The sequence below is a fragment of the Notothenia rossii genome, assembly GCF_949606895.1.
Source record: "Notothenia rossii genome assembly, chromosome: 11".
NCBI lineage: Eukaryota > Metazoa > Chordata > Actinopteri > Perciformes > Nototheniidae > Notothenia > Notothenia rossii.
Genome location: NC_136910.1, coordinates 58181617 through 58207332, shown reverse-complemented (window position 1 = coordinate 58207332; position 25716 = coordinate 58181617). Strand labels below are relative to the sequence as shown.

At 40.8% G+C, this 25716-nt stretch overlaps 1 protein-coding gene across 1 annotated transcript in view; it reads left to right on the top strand.

Annotated features, from left to right (window-relative positions):
- The first annotated feature begins 821 nt into the window (after nt 1–821).
- The window catches only part of grk3 (G protein-coupled receptor kinase 3), an 88378-nt gene continuing 63483 nt past the window's right edge, over nt 822–25716 (top strand). The window contains exons 1-2 of the mRNA XM_079659986.1: nt 822–2917; nt 24340–24416. Coding sequence (XP_079516112.1) covers nt 2805–2917; nt 24340–24416 — 190 coding nt within the window. The 5' untranslated portion in view covers nt 822–2804. The remainder of the gene's footprint in view (nt 2918–24339; nt 24417–25716) is intronic.

The following is a 25716-nucleotide window of genomic DNA, read 5'->3' as shown; positions in this document are numbered from 1 at the left end:
CCAACTCCTCAAATATGCGGATGTAATGCTTTCTCTGCTTCATAACATAATAAACTGATGGATATAAACACATTATATAATGTGTAATTGAGATTAAATGATTGTTAACTAAAGTGCTTTTCATGCAAACATTGCCAAAACTCAGTTTCAACCAGCAGGATATGCAAATGTTATGCTTTTCTCTGATTCATATCATATTAAACTAGATTTATTTCGGGTTATAAAACATATGAAGTACTTTTTCATGCAGATCTGTTCGAAAAAAATAGGTTTCAACTCCAGCATTACCAGTGCTGTCCAGGAAACGGTGCTATGTTTCCACCAAAACTCACAGAAAACAATTCACCGATCTGTTAAATTAATTATCAGAGGATTTTTTAAACTGTTATGAGAAAAACAACGCTTTAAATACTGTCTAGGGATTATAAAAGGGATGATATTGAGAGGCTGTAGCTTTCACTTTCATAACCAAATGAATGTTTTCTGGGAAATATGTGGGCTATTTCTGCAAGGTCGTAAATAACTATGGTCTAAAATGGAAAGATGGATTCTTTATTCATCCATATTTGGGAAAATCTTTATTTACAGCAGCAATACATTCGGGCATTAAAATATCAAAAAGATTGAATAATGTAATAATATAATATAAAATAAACAGCAAATATATACAAGAATGAGTAAAAAGAGGAAGTCTCCGGCTACGATAATAAATATATATTAATGCATGCTTTCATTTCTGCTGAATATATACTAATATATAGTGTTTGTGACATATTTATATGTAAATATAAATGAAGTCCCTGTAGTCCGCTCCGGGTTTTACGACCCTCTCCCCGCCGCAGTGGGAGGAAGTTGGACCACAAAGCAAGCAGTGCCTCTGTGCAGAAAAACACTGAAAAATACACCGAAGAAGGGGGCACTTCAGCTGAAAACATGTGCCATATTGGAGCTGGGACGCGAACAGCCTAACAGAAACACAGTGGATCTAGTATCAGTTGACAGAAGCTCCGGGAGAGACACCGGACGGACGCTCTCTACTCAGCCGGAGATTGAGCTCTCTAAAGCGGATAGTCTCACAGGCAGGAGTCGGTGGGAACGTTCGGCTCCTTGTGCGATTTTGTGGTTGATTTACGAGAAACACACCACCGGCACCGTGTTTTGTTAGTTATTGTCGGACTGGTTACCACAACACCTGGTGGTTAAATGTGTTGTCTTGGCATTTAAAAGCAGTTTACGCCGAAAAAGTGTACCACCCGCCGGATCTCCATCTCCCGGCGCTCCCTCCCCCTCCTCCGCCATCAGCGTCACCAGCAGCTCGCTTTGGGTCTCCAGGAGAGGAGGGTCCCCCGCTAACAGTCGGGGTAACTCAACGGACAAACTATGGATTATATTGTGCGATTTTCTCATTGTTATTAAGCCTTTTTTGGGACTATTTGTGTCATTTTTTCATCTGTTTGCTGCGAGACTTCCCCTAACAGGAGCTCAGCCGTTGGCTTATTAGCTTGTTAGCAACTGATGCTAACGTTTGGTAGCTCAATACCACGATATCCCTGCTGGCGGTTAGCACTTTGCTAACTAGCACCAGCACCCAAAATTATCGATATTAGCCCAGCAGGCTAAAACAAGTTAGCTTCGTGGATTTGGCTTCTGATTCGTGGATTTTTTTTTCCTTTCTGGAAGGCAAGAGTGTTTACGTTTTCAGGGGGGAAAGCCCTGTAACCCATGGAGAACAGTTGTTTTTGCACTGACTGTACTGGGGTATTTTATATTTTATGTATAAATAGCTAACGTTCGCTAGGTAAAAATCACCCGATCAGTTAGCCCACTGTTAGCGTTTTGCTAACTAGCACCCTGGCTAACTAAACTGAGCACCAAAAATATCGATATTAGCCCAGCAGGGTAAAACAAGTTACCTTCGTGGATTTGTGATTAGTTGATTACATCGGTTTAGCTTGTGTTAATCCTCCTTAAAGAGTTTAATGACGTCTTTTTGGGCGACATTTTTGTGTGTGATTGATTTAAAGGAAGACAGGAAGCCAGGCAGGCAGCAACATAAACAACATATTTTTGTGCAAATATTTGCATTTTTTTTTTAACCAGCTGAGATATTATGGACAAAGTAATAGCCTCGACAATTCCACCCTCCCTCTTTTATTCCTTCCATTACTGAGAACTACACGTGTCGCTGTTTTATTACTGCTTTTCTGGAGACACACACAGAAGAAGCCAGTCACATTTCCACTCTGCAGCCAAAATTAGATTTTTTTTTCCCTTTTTCTCGACAGCAGAGTGTTTACGTTTTCAGGGGAAAAGAAGCCCTGAAACCCATGCCTCACTGGAGACAAACCAGTCGTTTTTGGACTGATTTCCAGCAGGAAAGTCCCCAGAGACCTGTAGGATTTGACAGCTGTCTCCACATCCAGCATCTGGTGCATCTGACATTACTATAAAGCGAGCAAGGGGACAGATCTGTGCATTATTTTCCCGTGAGAAACCTGCATTTTTCTGCACTAAATGGGATTACAAAGACGCTGATCTCGCGGCCCTGCTGACTGTATATATTTCTCGAGGAGTCACCCAATGTCTCCCCTCCTGAATTTCCTTTTTTCTGCCACAATGATGGTAGTTTGAGGCGGATAGACAACGACACCATCGCAGCGGATGGTCACTCTGGCCCTGTCACGCACCTTGGCGCTTGATGTTGCTCATATCTGGAGGAGGACATTGTTTTTTTAATCCCATAATATAATAAAACCATCCCCAGCCCGGTTATTTGATTGATTTGGTCGTCCCAGGGTCGAAAGATGGCGGACCTCGAAGCAGTTCTCGCCGATGTCAGTTATTTGATGGCGATGGAGAAGAGCAAATCTACTCCTGCGGCCCGAGCGAGCAAGAAAATCATCCTGCCTGAGCCCAGGTAAGCACATCTCCTCAGAGGTGTGTGTGTGTGTGTGTGTGTGTGTGTGTGTGTGTGTGTGTGTGTGTGTGTGTGTGTGTGTGTGTGTGTGTGTGTGTGTGTGTGTGTGTGTGTGTGTGTGTGTGTGTGTGTGTGTGTGTGTGTGTGTGTGTGTGTGTGTGTGTGTGTGTGTGTGTGTGTGTGTGTGTGTGTGTGTGTGTGTGTGTGTGTGTGTGTGTGTGTGTGTGTGTGTGTGTGTGTGTGTGTGTGTGTGTGTGTGTGTGTGTGTTGCATGTTATGCAGCCTTATAGGGAGGTGGAGGCGTGTTAACTCTCAAACCAGTGACTTACTGTAGATGCTGAATGTGACTGGAGCTTTTGTCAGGTTTTTGCAGCTCCTTGGCTTCATGATGTCACCAAACCCACAAAGCAACGCTTCATCTGCATGCTTATTTACCCCATTAACCATCAATAAGTTCATCTAGGGTTAGCCTTAACAACAGCAGATTGTGGTGCAGAATATGTCATCATATTCCCATTTCCTTTCATCATACACGCCTCACTGATGTCCTATATTTGCTGTCTGTTGCAAACTGTTCTGCCAAACAGTCTCCATTTGCTCCCAGGCTGTCAGTCTGATCCTGGATATGTTTAATGTATCATGTGCAACACATTTATTGAGGCTGACATGCAGCTGCAGCATCAATATGTGCAGCTCTGGAGCCGAAACCCCTGTTTTGCAAGAGCATGACTCGGCCATTAGAGCAGACTACAGCTCAGATCTGATTTAAATAATACATCTACACATAATTGCACATCCTTTTGTCCCTGCTGCTGCAGCTCTTGGGGCCTGGATGAGTCTCTTCAGCTTCTAGGCGCGCAGCTTGATTGAAGAGGATGTGGTGAACATTTGGTTATTGAGATAGCTGCTTTCCATCCAGGGTTTGTGACTCTGACAGTCATTCGTGTTTAGCCAAATGATCACCGTTGTGTTCGCAGCAGCATCACCGCTGTCAGATTTGAGTTTTACATTCATCACCTCGTACTTCACATTTGTTAATGGGCAGCTGAACACTGTTGTTGACACACCCACACATGTGTAAAGCCAGTGTCTCCACATTTCAAAGTGTTGATGTGGGTTCAACGAGCATTATGTTTACACCAGGAGTGATTTATGGAGGGAGGAGGTCACTGACTGACTGACTTGTCTTGGCTGATCAGCAGAAGGCACTGATCCAGACACTGCGTTACACACTAATGAATGTTGTCCATCAGAAAAGGATTACAATAAAGGATTTTCTGCAATAGCAAATTAATTCTGGTATCCTCCATTGATTTACATTCATTTGAAGAATGTGTATGAAGGCATTCGTCACTTTATTGATCCACTAATCAATCCCAAGAAGCACACCAGGCCCTGCCCTCTTCACAGGTTCCAGAACACAGTTTCATCCCCAGTGCACGAGCTAACAGGCGGCCAGGGTTCATCAAACTGTCAATATGAGTTAACATGAGTTAACATTAGCCTCCTCTCCGTACAAAGTGATCATTTATTAACGGATAACAAGTCAAACATTTCTCAACCACAGCCCATGCTGTCAGAAGCATGCTTTATCCCTTTGATTCCGCTACCATTAGCTTTACGCTACTGCTAACCATTTTTCAAAGTTGGCACATGTGTGTTTCCTTCCTTCAGGCGGTTTCACTTTGTCAGTGTGGCTTTTGAAATGAACTTTCAGCAACGTGAAGCTTGCTTTAGACCGGCAGACCCATTAGACTAATGTTTGAGTCACTTTGAATTTTTGTCTAATTACGACTCGAGCATTAATGCAGTCACGTTCCTGAGTGCTTTATAAACGGGCAACTGCCCTGCCGTCATTACAGAGACACGGTGACTCTGACAGTTTGTATAAAGAAGCCAATTTAGCACTAAGACCCAAATGTAGTCGGATATGTTTCAGCTGACTCGTGACAGACTGAGTTTAAAGCATATCGCTGGTGTTTGTTTGAGCTCATTTACTCTTAAGGAGGACTAGCAAGGCCACAGGTGGTACGTTTTAAAAAGAGCAACCCACTAAAACATCTAAATGAATTTGCATGCCTGGAAGGTTGATTCAAATTGGTTTAATTTGCTCGGAACTGCATTCACTTGTTCTGGTTGCAAGAGACACATGTAAAGCGCTAACATGCTTATGTCAAACAATGCCATATATTTAGCCTTTTTCATGCATAATATGCTGTAAAAGGTTTTTGTTGTTCCCAAAAAGTTCTTATCGACATCTAAATGAGAAGTCTTTTAATACTTGATTAACTATTTAACTACCGTATAATTTAAAAATGCTCCTTCAGCCTCAAATTGAGTTATATCATATTAAATGTAATATATATATATATGCTTTGGATTTAAAGAGCAAGACATGTAAAGACTGTTAGCTTTAAGCACCCTGTGCTGTTACTTCAGGATGTACCTGTGGCATTTGACTGTTTGTATCTCAAATCACTCCAAGCTGTTCTTCAGCCGGTCGTAGTTTGTCGTGTCGTTTTTATTCGAGTTGTGACAGATTGAAATCTGCTTACTTAATCGATTGTCTGCTGCGTAAACAATGAATAATTAATCAATTAGTGAACAGTTTCTATAACGGACTAGAAGAGCAATAATGTGTGTTCCAGACTCTAATGTGTTCAGGTCTTTCTTGGACAATACTAACCTTAAAATGGGACCACTTGTTTTTTACTAATCCTGTTGACCAAAAGAGAATTAACTTCTCCTTGATGAGAACTTTAAAGAGTCCTCTCCTGCTGATGTTCAGGTGTATATCAGTAGTGTCTCTACTTTAAAGAGTCCTCTCCTGCTGATGTTCTGGTGTATATCAGTATGTAGTGTCTCTACTTTAAAGAGTCCTCTCCTGCTGATGTTCAGGTGTATATCAGTATGTAGTGTCCCTACTTTAAAGAGTCCTCTCCTACTGATGTTCAGGTGTATATCAGTATGTAGTGTCTCTACTTTAAAGAGTCATCTCCTGCTGATGTTCAGGTGTATATCAGTATGTAGTGTCTCTACTTTAAAGAGTCCTCTCCTGCTGATGTTCAGGTGTATATCAGTATGTAGTGTCTCTACTTTAAAGAGTCCTCTCCTGCTGATGTTCAGGTGTATATCAGTATGTAGTTTCTCTACTTTAAAGAGTCCTCTCCTGCTGATGTTCAGGTGTATATCAGTATGTAGTGTCTCTACTTTAAAGAGTCCTCTCCTGCTGATGTTCAGGTGTATATCAGTATGTAGTTTCTCTACTTTAAAGAGTCCTCTCCTGCTGATGTTCAGGTGTATATCAGTATGTAGTGTCCCTACTTTAAAGAGTCCTCTCCTGCTGATGTTCAGGTGTATATCAGTATGTAGTGTCTCTACTTTAAAGAGTCCTCTCCTGCTGATGTTCAGGTGTATATCAGTATGTAGTGTCTCTACTTTAAAGAGTCCTCTCCTGCTGATGTTCAGGTGTATATCAGTATGTAGTGTCTCTACTTTAAAGAGTCCTCTCCTGCTGATGTTCAGGTGTATATCAGTATGTAGTGTCTCTACTTTAAAGAGTCCTCTCCTGCTGATGTTCAGGTGTATATCAGTATGTAGTGTCTCTACTTTAAAGAGTCCTCTCCTGCTGATGTTCAGGTGTATATCAGTATGTAGTGTCTCTACTTTAAAGAGTCCTCTCCTGCTGATGTTCAGGTGTATATCAGTATGTAGTGTCTCTACTTTAAAGAGTCCTCTCCTGCTGGTGTTCAGGTGTATATCAGTATGTAGTGTCTCTACTTTAAAGAGTCCTCTCCTGCTGATGTTCAGGTGTATATCAGTATGTAGTGTCTCTACTTTAAAGAGTCCTCTCCTGCTGATGTTCAGGTGTATATCAGTATGTAGTCTCTCTACTTTAAAGAGTCTCCATGCTTATATTTGTTTTGTATAAAGGACATACTCGACACATATGGAGACGGTTAAGCATGTGTCCAAAATATTTTAAAAATGTTTTTACAAAACGTAAGTCAAAGCCATGGAATTTCAGATTGAGAAATATCCTTACCCAAAACTCCACCCGAGGGTTAAAGTGAAACACAGGTGATGTTATTGAGCAGTTGCATGATAGTGTGTCCTTCACACACAGTGTAAAGTTGTTAGTACTTAGTTAAGGCCGTGTGTCATCATCCTGTGTGACGGTGAAACTGAACTCCTCACTAATTGAGTTCGCTGTTCCTCATTAGACGTTCACTTAAGAATCCGGGTTGCGACACATTGACGCTCGAAAAGATAATCCAAGGGCTGGCAAACACGAGGCACTGAGGACGAGCTGAGGATAAAACTAAAGACAACGGCAGGACGTTTGACTGATTAGCACCAGAGAGGGCAATAGCACACACATCCTTTCCTCAAGTAGAAGTACAGATACTCGTGTTTAAAAATACTCTGGTGAAAGTAGAAGTACTGACTAAACTTCTTTACTCAAGTCAAAGTAAAGAGGCTTTGAAATGTACTTCAGTAAAAAGTACCCATAACTAGCAGCTGTTTTAAAGAGTACCTGACCTCCCTTTCTATTAATAGAACAAAAATGTCATTGTTAGCTAATGAATGTTTCCATGGTGACCAACGGCAACATGACAACGTTTTCATTGGTCCCTCTTCTTTAGAGAAGACCAGGAAATGATGGATACACGGATCGTGTTCAAATCAATAGGCACGCAATGACTCTAAATAATAATGATCACGCCACCAAACACACATTCAGACTAAAGGAACCAGCCTGTTTGGAAAATGAGAGAAGTAGAAAGTACAGGTATTTGTGTTCAACATGTAAGAAGTAGAAAGTACAGGTATTTGTGTTCAACATGTAAGAAGTAGAAAGTACAGGTATTTGAGTTCAACATGTAAGAAGTAGAAAGTACAGGTATTTGAGTTCAACATGTAAGAAGTAGAAAGTACAGGTATTTGTGTTCAACATGTAAGAAGTAGAAAGTACAGGTATTTGTGTTCAACATGTAAGAAGTAGAAAGTACAGGTATTTGAGTTCAACATGTGAGAAGTAGAAAGTACAGGTATTTGAGTTCAACATGTAAGAAGTAGAGAGTACAGGTATTTGAGTTCAACATGTAAGAAGTAGAAAGTACAGGTATTTGTGTTCAACATGTAAGAAGTAGAAAGTACAGGTATTTGAGTTCAACATGTAAGAAGTAGAAAGTACAGGTATTTGAGTTCAACATGTAAGAAGTAGAAAGTACAGGTATTTGTGTTCAACATGTAAGAAGTAGGAAGTACAGGTATTTGTGTTCAACATGTAAGAAGTAGAAAGTACAGGTATTTGTGTTCAACATGTGAGAAGGAGAAAGTAAAAAGCCGTCAGAAAAATAAGTAGTGGAGTAAAGTACCGATACCAGAAACATGTACTTAAGTACAGTAACTAAGAATTTGTACTCCAATACTTCCCACCTCTGACTAGCACATTATCATGCAGGGTCGCAGGTCATCACGTGATACCTGCACACGCACACACTTCATGGAGTTTTAAAGTGCGTCCTGCAGAGGCGTTTCTATACACACATCAGTACAAGCTTCTTTTGTGAACGTGGTGTTATGGCTCACAGATAAAAGCCTCAGCTAATGGACTTGTAAAGCCACCATAACCCGGAGTAAATCAGCCTGCAGAGCATTACTTTTCGAATATGAAAATGTTCTTAAAACAGGTCAATTAGGTCCTTATCGTCTCAGTAATGTTACCGAGAGAAATACTGATGCTTTTCTCTTTTCACACACACGCATCGTTATCGCGCCCGAGTGCTTCAGATGGATTCAGAGGAATTACTTTAATTCCTAAATTAGGAGTGTGGCCAACACACGCGGAGAGGGAGGATGCTGTCTGTGACGGTAGTGGGAAAAGAAGTTGATGAAGATCGAAGAGATTGTGTGCCAAACTTCTATAAAGCATGTTTGTTTATTTATTTGTTAAGCACAAATAAGGACATAAGAATGAGAAGACATTCCCCTCTCACAAAGATATGAAAACACTCATCGGACAAAAGCAGTCAATAGGATCGCTTCAATATGTCCGAAAACTACGTTGACATCCCAGTACATCCAACAAGCAAAACACACACATTAACACACACGCATTAACACACACATTAACACACACATTAACACACACATTAAAACACACACATTAACACACACATTAACACACACGCATTAACACACACATTAACACACACTTTAACACACACACATTTAAACACACACATTAACACACACGCATTAACACACACATTAACACACACATTAACACACACACACATTAACACACACATTAACACACACACATTAACACAAACACATTAAACACACACATTAACACACACATTAACACACACACATTAAACACACACATTAACACACACATTAACACACACACATTAACACACACATTAACACACACACATTAACACACACACATTAACACACACACACATTAACACACCCATTAACACACCCATTAACACACACATTAACACACACTTTAACACACACACATTTAAACACACACATTAACACACACGCATTAACACACACATTAACACACACATTAACACACACACACATTAACACACACATTAACACACACATATTAACACAAACACATTAAACACACACATTAACACACACATTAACACACACACATTAACACACACATTAACACACACACATTAACACACACACATTAACACACACACACATTAACACACCCATTAACACACCCATTAACACACCCATTAACACACCCATTAACACACACATTAACACACACATTAACACACACATTAACACACACACATTAACACACACATTAACACACACATATTAACACACACATTAACACACACACATTAACACACACATTAACACACACATTAACACACACACATTAACACACACATTAACACACACACACACACACACATTAACACACACATTAACACACACATTAACACACATTAACACACACATAACACACACACATTAACACACACATTAAACACACACATTAACACACACATTAAAAACTTAAAAGGCTGTGCTAATTAACAAACATAGATGACAGTGTAACATATAGTTAAAATAACAAGAATATTAGGAAAAAAACAAAAGAATACAATTGGAGTCAGGGGGACACAGCTCTAACTAGCGGCTTCTTTAACAGGAAGTCATTGTGTGCATTGCCTCGTCTTAACATGCTGCTGGGACGAAAACTAACATTTCGATATGGGATCAATAAAGCATATCTTCAAAGATTCAAGATTCAAAGGTTTTATTCTCATATGCAAAAAGCTACAGTGTAGAAATTGCAATGAAATTCTCCTGACCTGAGCTCCTCCAACATATTTAACAAATACAAAAAATCAAAATAGTGCAAAAAGACTGTATACATGTAAGTAGAATATCCAACCCAATTGTATTAGACAGGGTTCTTACGGTCATTAAAAACCTGGAAAAGTCATGGAAATTCAAAATGCTAATTCCAGGCCCTGGAGAACAATGTTTTTCCCAATGTTTTGGAAAAGCCATGGAAATGTAACTAAAGTTGCATCAAATATAATTTATATTTTATCTAATCGCCGAAATAGTGATACTATAAATATAATAAATACTGTCTCGTATAGTAATGAAACTTAAAATGGCATTTAACTGTCGAGATGTTTTGCTGGTGAAAGATTTGAGTTGCTTTAGCCTGTAGAAGCTAGTAAGCCTACTATTGGATTTGTTTTAGGCACAACATGTTTCATATGCAGACCTTATTTTCCTGTTCCATGTTAAAATAAACCATTTTCAGTGGTACGCTGAGAAAGAGTCATTTTTTTGGTCATGGAAAATAAGGTAAAGGTCCTGGAAAAGTCATTGAAAATCATTGGTGAAAAAGTTTATGAACCCTGGTATATACATGGACGCGGGAAGGGGGGGTGCTGAGGGGGCTACAGCACCCCCATCTGCTGGCGGTAAGTTGTAACGCCAAACGCAGGCTCCACTAGCACCCCCGCATTCTCAAACACGGCGCACCTACAGTGTAAGCACGCCGCAGTTTAGCCGCAGCAAGGCTCCACTAGCACCCCCTGCACCCCCCCCAGAGAGTGCCACAGTTTAGCCGCAGCAAGGCTCCACTAGCACCCCCCCCCCAGAGAGCGCCACAGTTTAGCCGCAGCAAGGCTCCACTAGCACCCCCCCCCCAGAGAGCGCCACAGTTTCGCCGCTGCGAGGCTCCACTAGCACCCCCCGCACCCCCCAACTCTGACTGAGTTCCCGCGTCTCTGTGTATAGCACATTTAAAAACAAAAGAGTTGACCAAAGTGCTGTACACCAATACATTACAAAAAAAGCAGCATAAATACATTTAGACAGAAATAAACTAATGTGAAAGCACGAGTCAATGAAACCATACTTATAGCCACAGACTGAAAAAAGTCTCATACAAGATGTTACATTTTAAAACACAACAAAATAGAAAACAACAATTTAGAAAACACAGACTGATACGTGGTCTGCAAAAGCCCGGGAGAACAAGAAGGTCTTTAAAATATGATATGTACAAGAACAGAATATGAAATTAAATAATGTACATTAAGACACAATTAAATACGGTTTATTGTGGTGACAACTAATGATCTCATGTTATCTGTGGACCCATGGTTTCAGCTGCTGTGCATGTGTGTATGAGGCGTCCAGCTCACGCCTGTTACAGTTAAAGGGGTCACTTTGCAGATAACGTAGTGATGCCACATTCTCCGAGGACCCAGACAGAGTCTCTGGCAGAGAGGTGAGATTTTAACGGCAACACTGGAGGCCGTTCAGATGAGAGGAAGGGGGGAGTTAGCCGTTATGGAGAAATCCACACGAGACGAAATGAGGTGGAGAATCGGAGGGATGTCACTATCTTGAAATATATAAAGTGTGCTATCAGAGGAACAACAACCATACAGCAGGCTTTACCTTAAAGGACCCCTATTAAACTGTTTTTCATCCATATATTATAGATCTCAGATGTTTACAAAATGGTGGAGAAAGGGGGGAGAATCGGAGGGATGTCACTATCTTGAAATATGTATTTATTTATTCCACACATGGCAGTTATTTTAAAACAAGGAGAGGACTCTTTAAAGTAGAGACACTACATACTGATATACACCTGAACATCAGCAGGAGAGGACTCTTTAAAGTAGAGACACTACATACTGATATACACCTGAACATCAGCAGGAGAGGACTCTTTAAAGTAGAGACACTACATACTGATATACACCTGAACATCAGCAGGAGAGGACTCTTTAAAGTAGAGACACTACATACTGATATACACCTGAACATCAGCAGGAGAGGACTCTTTAAAGTAGAGACACTACATACTGATATACACCTGAACATCAGCAGGAGAGGACTCTTTAAAGTAGAGACACTACATACTGATATACACCTGAACATCAGCAGGAGAGGACTCTTTAAAGTAGAGACACTACATACTGATACACACCTGAACATCAGCAGGAGAGGACTCTTTAAAGTAGAGACACTACATACTGATACACACCTGAACATCAGCAGGAGAGGACTCTTTAAAGTAGAGACACTACATACTGATAAACACCTGAACATCAGCAGGAGAGGACTCTTTAAAGTAGAGACACTACATACTGATATACACCTGAACATCAGAGGAGAGGACTCTTTAAAGTAGAGACACTACATACTGATATACACCTGAACATCAGCAGGAGAGGACTCTTTAAAGTAGAGACACTACATACTGATATACACCTGAACATCAGCAGGAGAGAACTCTTTAAAGTAGAGACACTACATACTGATATACACCTGAACATCAGCAGGAGAGGACTCTTTAAAGTAGAGACACTACATACTGATATACACCTGAACATCAGCAGGAGAGGACTCTTTAAAGTAGAGACACTACATACTGATATACACCTGAACATCAGCAGAATAGGGATCCTTTAATAAAAGACAAACCCAAGGTGCAGCCTTATAAAGAAAAGATATAACAGTAATTCAGTAGCAGGTAGTATAACAATAGTAAAAACCATAAGGGTTGTTTTGGGTGTAACATTGCTTCCACATTGCGTGCATCATTCTTCATAACGTATAATCTGTGTACTCAGAGATCATTGTACAGCGAAACTACAAACTAATTGTTATTTTTTTATCTGTTGAACACGCACTGCACGCTGCTGTCTGCACGCTGTCTTAAGCCCACAGAAAAACACAGCTCTGTACCGTGTAAATATTTAAAGTTAGCAAATAGATAGTGTTCTTTTTGCATTTTAAAGGAATAACAATGTGGATTCTGTCTGCTTTTCAAGCCATATGCCTTCTAGCGAGATGTTAGTAGACAGATACCTGAGCTAATACTAGCAGATCAAAAATTGCAACCCTAAGTTATTATTTTCCAATCGCCAGAACAACACATTCAGCTTGAATTCTGCACAACTATAATAAAATATGTTAATGTTGGCAGTGTACAAAGAGAGCTGTCAACGGGCTTGCTTGCTACCTGACATCTTAATCGTCCCTTAACAGAAGTATTATTTCCATTAGTGAAAAGCGACATCCAGAGAATGCTAATCTAATATTGGTTCTGCTTTTAAACCACTTTGCACCACGCTGTTTTCCATCAGTATTATCTCTAATTGTAATTTCCTCTCTCTGCAGTTGTGTAATATTGTTTCTCGCAACATTTTTAATATTACTTTGTGGTTCTCGCGGGGTCTTCACTTTTCATATCACTGGTGTTATGTCTCGCTTTGGATGAAACAGTGACTCATTACAAAAAGCACCAAAGGGGCCATTTCTCTCCTGAAAGACAGCTCTGCTTCGAACACAAACTCTGCAGTACTCGCACTCTAAAGATTTCCAAAGGACCAAACCACTGTCACACTCGAGTCATCGCAGTCGTGTGTAACCTACAGCTTCCTGCTGTGAGTCGTATTTTTAGCAACTAGTTTCAATCGATTTCTTTGCAGAACTCTTCCTGTGCTCAGCAACATGAAACTACACAATTGACTAAGGGGTGTGGGCGGGACATCTCTAAGCGGTTGACCAATCCCAACAGAGCCGGCCAGCTAACCAATCAGAGCAGACTGGGCTCTGGTTTCAGACAGAGGGTGAAAAGAGGTGCTGCAGCATAGGCAGTCACTACATAATGATATACACCTGAACATCAGCAGGAGAGGACTCTTTAAAGTAGAGACACTACATACTGATATACACCTGAACATCAGCAGGAGAGGACTCTTTAAAGTAGAGACACTACATACTGATATGCACCTGAACATCAGCAGGAGAGGACTCTTTAAAGTAGAGACACTACATACTGATATACACCTGAACATCAGCAGGAGAGGACTCTTTAAAGCAGAGACACTACATACTGATATACACCTGAACATCAGCAGGAGAGGACTCTTTAAAGTAGAGACACTACATACTGTTATGCACCTGAACATCAGCAGGAGAGGACTCTTTAAAGTAAAGACACTACATACTGATATACACCTGAACATCAGCAGGAGAGGACTCTTTAAAGTAGAGACACTACATACTGATATACACCTGAACATCAGCAGGAGAGGACTCTTTAAAGTAGAGACACTACATGGGACTCTTTAAAGTAATAGCATTAGATAATTCGACGTTTCTGTCAAAGCAATAATTAAGGATAGCTAAATCCCAAAAGTGAATTGTTCAGCAGGATAATCTCCACCTTTTAACACCACTTTATGATTTCTGAAGTAAAAAGCTAATGTTGGGCTATAAAGGAACTACAGCACGGTCACATGACTTCACATCATCACTGCTAAGCTAAAGGAGGCTAATGTTGGGCTATAAAGGAACTACAGCACGGTCACATGACTTCACGTCACCACCGCTAAGCTAAAGGAGGCTAATGTTGGGCTATAAAGGAACTACAGCACGGTCACATGACTTCACGTCACCACCGCTAAGCTAAAGGAGGCTAATGTTGGGCTATAAAGGAACTACAGCACGGTCACATGACTTCACGTCACCACCGCTAAGCTAAAGGAGGCTAATGTTGGGCTATAAAGGAACTACAGCACGGTCACATGACTTCACATCATCACTGCTAAGCTAAAGGAGGCTAATGTTGGGCTATAAAGGAACTACAGCACGGTCACATGACTTCACATCATCACTGCTAAGCTAAAGGAGGCTAATGTTGGGCTATAAAGGAACTACAGCACGGTCACATGACTTCACGTCACCACCGCTAAGCTAAAGGAGGCTAATGTTGGGCTATAAAGGAACTACAGCACGGTCACATGACTTCACGTCACCACCGCTAAGCTAAAGGAGGCTAATGTTGGGCTATAAAGGAACTACAGCACGGTCACATGACTTCACGTCACCACCGCTAAGCTAAAGGAGGCTAATGTTGGGCTATAAAGGAACTACAGCACGGTCACATGACTTCACGTCACCACCGCTAAGCTAAAGGAGGCTAATGTTGGGCTATAAAGGAACTACAGCACGGTCACATGACTTCACGTCACCACCGCTAAGCTAAAGGAGGCTAATGTTGGGCCTGATGATGTTGAACTAGTGGGGGATTTACTGACATTTTTTATGTTTACCACAGATCTTATTCCAGGCTAACAACCAACAACTTATTTAAAAGAACATTGAAAAAGGAACAGGAAGTGCTAATATGTTGACTCATTTGAGGGCTAATGGATGTCTTAACAAGTATAAAGGCATCACAACTGAAACCAAAACTACTTCTTAATCTTTTGAGTGCTTCGTGAGTTAATAAGAAATTGCGCCAGTCTTCAAATTGCTCAATCTGTCTTTTTAAACCTGCTAACCCCAGCTCTAAACCACAACAGCCAGAAAAACAGGTTTAAAGTCTAAAGAGTTCCAGAGTCAGTGCATGTGTGGAGGATTAAAGAAGCTCATGTTTGTTTCACCCTGACAAACATAACGCCGCTCATTGTGTCCTATCACATTGTGAGAATTACAGAGTTCAGGTGGAGTGTAAAGCATATTTGAACAGGGCAGAGCTGGCGTTATCAACACAGTTCAATTACATGCCCACAGACACTGCAGCAGACAGTGACATCCTGGTAACATTTAAAATATTATTTACACATCTGCATACTTCCTGTAGTGTTGAACATGGTGTTGGTTAAGATCAGCAGATAATGACAGACTCACTCACTGCTGCTGCTTTTCTGCTGACTTTAATGGTGGGAAAACAGCTGAAAACAGAGAAAATGAAGTGAAAAGGAGAGAGAAATCATCTGGAAACCCCTTGCGTTGCATGTTCTCTGACCTTTCACTGCGGTACTGAAAGTTAACCAAGTGAGAAGTAGTGCAGCATATAATGAATAATATATACACGTGTGTTTTGCTCCATTTTCCACTCAACTGCAGCTCTGTAATTAGATTAGATTAAACTTTATTGTCATTTTGCAAAGTACAGGTACAAGCCAATGGAATGCAGTTAGTATTAGGGCTGCTCAATTAATCGCAATTACGATTTTGGCTTCCAACGATTATGAAAACAACATAATCTAAATAAAACAATCATTGTTTTTAAAAAAAAAGATTTAATTGGTTTCTCAGTTGAATTATTAAAGTTCAGGGTAATCAACTGTTAAAAACATACTGTTCACATTTTTTTTTCAATAGATGGATGTTTTCAAAGTAAATGGATAATCGTGATATCAATTATTGAACCAAATAATCGAGATTATGATTTTTGCCATAATCGAGCAGCCCTAGTTAGTATCCAACCAGAAATGCAAGATGTGCGAAATATAAATAAATACAAGGTGCATATTATAAAAACTGACAATACAGGGAGCATTGAATGAGCAACACATCTACAATATACAGATGTAAGTAGTGACAGTGTTAACAGAGAGCAAGTGCAGATTGTATATACAAACAGTAATATTAAGAGAAAAATTGTTATATGTACAGTAACACGATTGTGCAAATAACATGTCCATTAAGTACGTTTAATCAGTGTAGGTGAGTGCAATGATGCTAGTGAGTAATGGAGAGGAGTTCAGCAGTCTCGGGCCGTTTCTCAATCGCGAGTACGCTTGCTTGGTAGCACATGACTTCCGAGTCACTTCCTTCAGAAGCTAGGCAAGAATCCTTCCTGGCATTCGGAAAACAAAGAGTGGAACAGGCTAGCAAGTGTGCAGGTGTGCGTCATATGAGAGGCCCTGCCTTACATTTTCCGCCACAGATTTGGGGAAATTGGTCCGTGCGCAAAGCATTGTGGGGATTTTAAGGACGCGAAGTCTACCCATGTGCAGTCTCGAAATTACCCCCAAACCAAGGGCGGCCTCGGTGGAATTCCAAGTATGCTGGAGATTGGAACAGTCCTTCGGCGGCACTCGATGACGTAGCATCCTTGAAATATTGGCTTGGAAGCCAGTTTCCTCGAGATTGAGAAACAGCCACGGCCTCGGGGAAGAAGCTCTTCCTGTGCCTGGAGGTACGGGAACGGACGCTTCTGTAACGCCTGCCGCATGGAAGGAGGGTGAACAATCTGTTGTTGGGGTGGGAGGCACCCTTGATGATGTTCCTGGATTTGCCCAGACAGCGTTTAATGGTGGGTGCCGGTGACCCGTTGGAGTGATTTCTGGTCTGAGGCGGAGCAGTTGCCGTACCACGCTATGATGCCGTTAGTGAGAATGCTCACTAATGTTAAGATATTTGTTATTTACAATATATACAATGTAGAAATAGTACTACTTAAAGTACAGAAATATCAGCTTCACGGTATACTTGCAGTACAAAAACTTTAATTATTATTTTTAAAAATAGTTATTAGACATTATGGCCCTTCTCATAAAATTATAATATTTTATTAATTGCATGTTTCAGCCTTTAAAGATCGTACAAATGTATTATAATGTATTTTCTTTATAATTATTGTATTTTTGTAATTATTATATAAGTTTAATTAAATACAATTAATTATATTATAGTTTTTTTGTGTGTTTTTTTGTTATAAATGCAATATTAAATGTATGTTTTGGAAAACAATCTCACGTTGTTTACGTCGCGTTGTTGTTTACGTCACATTGTTTACGTCACGTTGACGTTGTTGTTTACGTTGTGGTTCAAGCCACGTTGTTTATGTCACGTTGATGTTGTTGTTTACGTTGTGGTTCACGCCGCGTTGTGGTTCACGCCGCGTTGTGGTTCACGCCGCGTTGTGGTTCACGCCGCGTTGTGGTTTACGCCACGTTGTTTACGTCACGTTGACGTTGTTGTTTACGTTGTGGTTCACGCCACGTTGTTTACGTCACGTTGACGTTGTTGTTTACGTTGTGGTTCACGCCACGTTGTTTACGTCACGTTGACGTTGTTGTTTACGTTGTGGTTCACGCCACGTTGTTTACGTTGACGTTGTTGTTTACGTTGTGGTTCACGCCGCGTTGTGGTTCACGCCGCGTTGTGGTTCACGCCACGTTGTGGTTTACGCCACGTTGTTTACGTCACGTTGACGTTGTTTACATTGTGGTTTACGTCACGTTGTGGTTTACGTCAAGTTGTGGTTTACGTCAAGTTGTGGTTTACGTCAAGTTGTGGTTTACGTCAAGTTGTGGTTTACGTCAAGTTGTGGTTTACGTCACGTTGAGGTTTACGCCACGTTGAGGTTTACGCCACGTTGTTGTTCACGTTGTGATTTACGTCACGTTGTGGTTTACTTCACGTTGTGGTTTACTTCACGTTGTGGTTTACGTCACGTTGTGGTTTACGTCACGTTGTTGTTTACGTCAGGAGACATCTTGTATAATAAGACTTTAAAATACGGTGAATTGTAAAGGAATCCTGCCGTCTGTTTCTCATTAAATACGCTTGTGACCGCCCTCCCTCCTCTCCTATAAGTTTCCTCGACCTCCTTCGTCATATTTCCACATTTATTTATATTAATGACATACTTATTTATATATGTGAAGCCAGAAGCCTTTCTGTCACAGTCGCAGCAGGAGCTCGGTCATCTGCCGCCGGGAGCTGAAGCTGGTGTGAGGAGAAGCTTCTTCTGTGTCAACGGTTCACAACAACATCTCTGTGTTAATAACGTCAGCTGGCACTTTGACACAGAGAGTATTCAATGTTTGTCATGCAGATATGACAGGCAGTGTAGTTATAAGGCCACCAAATTCAAATTTTCATGACATTAAATTGAATATTCTTGAGTTTTGAGACATTTTAAAGACCTTATCATTGATTTGTTTTTAATACTATGTCTCTGCGTGTTAATAAAGTCAGCTGGCACTTTGAGACAGAGAGTATTCAATATTTTTCATGCAGATATGACAGAAAATTCAGTTTTCAGGCCACGATATATATTGTCAAATTTTCATGACATTAAACTCAATATTCTTACATTTTGAGACATTTAAAGATGATATCATTGATTTTTAATAACACTAATGGACATTTTTTACAATTCTAGGTCATTAACCTTGAGAAGAATCATGATAGTAATGGATAAGGATAATAATCGTTAAGGTTTGAGGTTTTAAAAAGTAATTTTTCAGGGCTTGAATGGCACAAAGCACTTTGATGTGACTAGGGCTAGACAAGTAATCGACATTTCATAAAAATTGCAAAACATAAACTAGTGCAAAGATGATAATTCCCTCTTATATTGTGGATCATATCGCAATTGCAATATCAGTTAAAGTGGACCCATCATGCTATATGTGAATAATATAGTGTAGGACCATACCTATATAAGGCATATTTATACTTTTATTTTTCAAAATACCAAACAGATCATGCATTTTAGCCATTCCTCATTTCGCTCAATTTAACACTGTCTTTGCATCATGGGCTGATTCTGTGAGAACAGCACCATCTACAGGCCTGGCATATGGACTAAAGCGTCTCCAGCGCTTTCCAACGGCAATGTCCGTGGCTGTCTCCTCCTGATTGGTGGAGTTGGCCCAATAGCCGTAGCGCCACTTCTGTGACGTCATATAAGTGTTCAAATCTGGATCAGTCTGTATCAGATCCGTTGCAGCCCCTTTTTAAGAGATTTGGGTATGGAGGAAAATAGAGAGGGTTGTGTTTTCTGACACTTGGTGAGTTCCCTGGAACACCGGGGACACATGTTCATGTAGAAAAGACGTACAAAAGTGCATTTTGCATGATAGGTCACCTTTAAATGAATCTCAATTAGGGCTGCTCAATTACCGTAATTTTTGGACTATAAGCCGCGCCTTTTTCCCCATTTTTCGACGCTGCGGTTTATATAACGGTGCGGCTAATCTATGGATTTTTACAGCTAACGGCCACCACCTTTAACTCTATGGGCTCTATGGCCGGTCCGCGGACCCCCACCTTTAAGCGGCGCGTTCCAGCAGGAAAAGCTGGAGGCCGGAAAAGAGTGAGACAGGTAGCGCGCAAAAGTAAAAGTGGAACCGAGAGTGGTATGCTGCTGCTGCTGCGGCTTATATTCAGGTGCGGCTTATAGTCCGAAAATTACGGTAATCATATTTTAATCGCGATTACGATTATGGCTTGCAACGATTACGAAAACAACGTAATCTAAATAAAACGATTTTTTTTTTTTTTGGGGGGTTTTCAGTTGAATTATACTTAAAGTTCTTGGTAATCAACTGTTCAAAACATATTGTTCACATGTTTTTTCTCCAATAAATTGATGTTTTCAAAGTCAATGAATAATCGCATTTAATAATTGCAATTATAATTATTGACCCAAATAATCGAGATTATGATTTTTGCCATAATGGAGCAGCCCTAATCGCAAGCAGTCATTTTTTCTTGCATCAATAGCTATGAACATGTAAGAGCTGTTTGTGACATTATAAAAATGACACATGATGCACGATTTAATGTATTTCTGCACCCGTGTGTGATGTCCTCTATATCTAACCACACACACACACACACACTATTGGATCCCCCCCCCCTCATGTGTTTTTGACGCCTAATAAGGCTCCACTCGTACACTAAGTGTCACCAAAGCGTGGAGGCTTCAGAGAATAAAGAGTCAGCTGCTGGTGATTCACACCGCTCCTCAGAAAGAGGAAGTGTTTACTTCCTAGCTTCTTGTTCCTGTAGCTGCACTTCAAAAACGTTGCATTCACGCTCCTCCCCACTTGTATTCAAATCGGCAAACCAACTGGGTGTACTGGTCTGATCACTCGTCGTTTTGAGGTTCCTAGTTTGAGCATTATGAAGGGATAGCTTCAGTCGCATTGAGTTCAAATAAACTGGTTGGCTTTTCTGTGTGTCTTTGCTGCAGAGAAGTGACACTTGCTTTTCCTCTTTTGCTCGTCTGTAGCTGGATATAAATACACTTCGTAGTAAAGCGTGCATTTACATATGTATTGACCTAAAAACAAAACCCCTCGGTGTATCAAAGCCTACAGCTTGAATGCTACCAGGCTTATCGTATGTCAAATTATGCCTCCTTGTTTTTATATATTAACCTAGATTTAATAATAATAATCCCACAGGCATCCATTGTTTCAGATACAGCAGTCACTGGTTGCTTGTTCATATTTGCTCTTCATTTAAATGTCATTTATAATATTGATTACAGCAGAGGCTACAGGCTAGGTAGATCGGTAAGCTAATAGAAACGTACTTCTGTTTTCTGTACCTTGTCGATGGGGAGCTTAAACACCCTGAAGCTTTTAATAATAACACTTTGGATTTTTAAAGCGCTTTTCCTAATGCTCAAAGACGCGTTACGTAACCTTCTAAGCTTGTTTCTCTTGATTGCCAGAGGCCAAAATGACATGACGTCACTTTTTAAAGTCAATGGAAAGAACTATTGTTTTCCCTTCTCGTGTTTTAACGGGAATTAATTGCACAGTGTCTGAACATGTCTAACGGTCCATTTGTATTCATCAAAAAATAACACTTGTTAACATCCGATTCCTTGCACTGATAATAATAATAATAATAATAATAATAAAGTTAAAAATACACAACAAGAAATTCCCCTCGGATCAGATTTTAAAACCTTTACAGAAACATGCAGCAACAAGAGGTGAACTGGGACCTCTCCAAGTAGCAGCCCACACTCCATATTTAGGTCTGGTCGGGGACTTGAACCGGCGACCCTACGACTCACAGTCCAAGCCCCTACTGACTGAGCCGCTGCCGGACTACTGATTTCTCTCTCTTCTGTATATATCTCAGACCTGTGACATATTGATGACGAACAGTATGATAGGGGACCTTTTAAAGTGGGGGGGTTGTCTTTAGCTGTCGTTTAAAAATGTCCACTGAGCTTCTCTAGTCTTTGACGTTTTATTTGGATGTGATCGTGGCAGCTTCTTTATGATTGTGATGCTTCTGGGACACAACTAGCACCATCAGGAGGTGAACCCCGCAGGAGGTGCTGTGGTGTTAATGGGCCCGTGGGGGGGGTTAGGGTGCTAATTGATTCATCCTCCCAGCTCTCCTCTCATTAACACCCGTTCCCAGGGCAGCATGTTTCTCTCCAGGTCCCCCCGCTGCCTCCCATGAGTCCCTCTCTTCCCACAGTTCAGTTTCAGGGGACAGGTGGCAGGGAGAGTCCCAAAATAAGGCTGGGATCTGGAGGAGGACGTCCAACATGTCTCAGATCAGCTGTTTATTACACTATAGCACACTTTACCTCAGCCACTGCATCACATTAAAGAAATCACTCAAAACCACCTGTTAAACCCTGGTTTTTGTATTTTTATTAGTATGCACCACGACACCAAGTCAAATTCCTCGTACGTGTCAACCTACCTGGTGGTAAACCTGATTCTGATTCAGACGGTTGCAATAATAATACGTGACACTTGTATAGCGCTTTTCTAGTAACTCAGAGACGCTTAATCTGTGCAATAAAGTAGGGCTGAACGATAAACCGTGTCATGGCGATTACCGCGATATTCACATCGCAGGGACGTGCAATATTAAGTAGGTAAATTAACTCAAACACGTCATGTTACAATTATTTTGCTGCTTGCTACAAAAGGAAAACTCGCGCGGCTCTCATGTCAGGGGCACTTGAGTGGAGTGACATGCAGGCTCTGAGTCTGCATGCACAGCAAACAACTATTTCAGATGCCTTTGCCGGTGTTACACCACATACCGTATAGCTGTTCTTCATTTTATTTTTAGAATGTTGTTTAAAAGAGGTCCACTACTTTGCTGCTATTTGCACAAAAAAGGTTTTAATTGTGTAATAAAAAGTGAAATGACCTATTTGGTCACGTATGTTAGTTCCCTAATGTGATAATGAAGCTTCCTATAGTTTAATGTAATACGTGTAATCTCTTGGATCCCTTCTGGACCCCACTCTTCTTCATTCACAGGTGAACCCCCTTATTTGAGGGTAAGCAACCTGCATTATCATGACATGTTAAATCATGACTTAAAGGGGACCTATGATGCAAAATGCACTTTTTTTACGTCTTTTATACATGAATATGTGTCCCCGGTGTTCCAGGGAACTCACCAAGTGTCAGAAAATACAACCCTCTCTATTTTCCTCCATACCCAAATCTCTAAAAACGGGGCTGCAGCGGATTTGATACATGTGGATTCTGATTTGCACCTCTATGATGTCACAGAGGTGCACTCCACCTGTATGGTCAACTCTCCACCTATCAGGGGAATGAGAGGTTGCAGTGGCATGGCAACAGCATAGCAACAGCATGGCAACAGCATAGTAACATGACGCTTGTGCCTCGCCCCCTCCTTTGCAGGGGGGGGGGGGGGGGGGTGTCAGCCCCAGCTCATGCAAAGACAGAGCTGGAGTGAGGCAAAATGAGGCATGGCTAAAATGCATGATCTGTTTGGTATTTTGAAAAATAAAACGTATAAATATACCTTATATAGATATGGTCCTACAATATATTATTCATATATAGCATGATAGGTCCCCTTTACGGTTTGATGAGTCGACCAGTTAAGATCCAGACGTCCGTGACTAAGATCCTTCATCCGGTTAAATATAGTTAAAAAAAACGCAATACATATCGCAGGGGGAAAGAATATCGCAATGTCAGTTTTTTTCAATATCGTGCAGCCCTACAATATATTAAACACCTGTTTGTGACTGAGCTGTGCGTTATAAAAGCAGGCACTTCTTAAGCTCTCAATACTTTAATGTTAGTTACGTCACTTCTTTGAAACGGCTGCCTGCTACTCATTTCTTAGCTACGGCTGTTCACTCATTCTTATGACTTATGTGGAGCTTTTCTTTGTTATTATTGCTTGGCTTTCTACCTGCTATACCTCTTATAGTGTAACACTGTACACTTCCTTCGCTGTGGGACACATTCTGACTCTTATATATGAAGATGATGTGTTCATTAATCCACGTTTTCGCCCCTCTGTGTTCACAGTATTCGCAGTGTGATGCAGAAGTACCTGGAGGAGAGAGACGAGCTGACGTTCGACAAGATCTTCAACCAGAAAATCGGTAAGTCTCAGATGTATGGTTGCTTTAAAGGACACCAAATGAAGGCTGCAGACCTTGTTATTGAATTAGCAAATACAATAAATGATGGTTCAAATGGGTTTCAGCTGCTGAAGACATGCGATCACTTTCTCAAGTCCCACCGGCTTCTTTTCAGAGCGTAATAACACATTGAGTCTCTTCAGAGTTTGTATTTAATACACTGATATATATCAACATCTACTTCATGGACTGGCATTCATTTTCGTCCCGACATTCATGATCCCCAGAGGATGAATCCTTCTGTCTTTGTGGACCCTCTGACTTTTCCTCTGGCGTCATAATGAAGTTGTCATGTGTGTTTTTTAGTAAGATAATTCAACAACTTTTGGATGAGTTTCCATGCAATTTGCTCCAGGCATTCATGATCCCCAGAGGATGAACCCTTCTGACTTTGGTCCCCTTCAGAACCCCTTTCTCACCCCTTTCTACTCTAGCACTAACAGGTTGTCAAGTGTGCTTCTGAGTAAGATCATTTGGATAATTTTGGATTGGTTGACATGCAATTTGATTTAGGCATTCATGATCCCCAGAGGATGAATCCTTCTGTCTTTGGTGACCCTCTGACTTTCCCCGTAGCACCAGGGGGTTGACATTTGTGGGTTTTGTTTTTGAGTAATTCAGCCACTACTGGAAGAGTTTCCATGCATTTTGATTCAGGCATTCATGATCCCCAGAGGCTGAATCCTTCTGACTTTGGTCCCCTTCAGAACCCCTTTCTCACCCGTTTCTACTCTAGCACTAACAGGTTGACAATTGTGCTTCTGAGTAAGATCATTAAACCATAATTGTATATAATATTGGATCGGTTGCCATGCAATTTTCTTCAAGAATTCGTGTTCTCCAGAGGATGAATCTTTCTGTCTTTGGTGACCCTTTTCTAACCCTTTTCCTCTGGCGTCATAATGAAGTTGTCAAGTGTGTTTTTTAGTAAGATAATTCAATAGCATTTGGATGAATGTCCATGCAATTTGCTCCAGGCATTCATGATCCCCTCAGGATGAACTTTGGTTATTTATTTAACCTCAACACGTCCACATTTTGACATGTTATGGATATGATCTTTTTGTCCATTGGTGCTCTTTGACTCCTATATCGTCCTGTTTGTACACACACTTATTTACACAATAGTCCTGTGTCTTTCTCGTCCTTGTTCTCAGCTCTTATGATTATTTCTGTGTTATTACACTGAGAGCAACGGTGGTCAAATCCCCCGTTTGTGCACCCAGGATCCAATCACACTTCTTTTGACCGTTGACTTTCT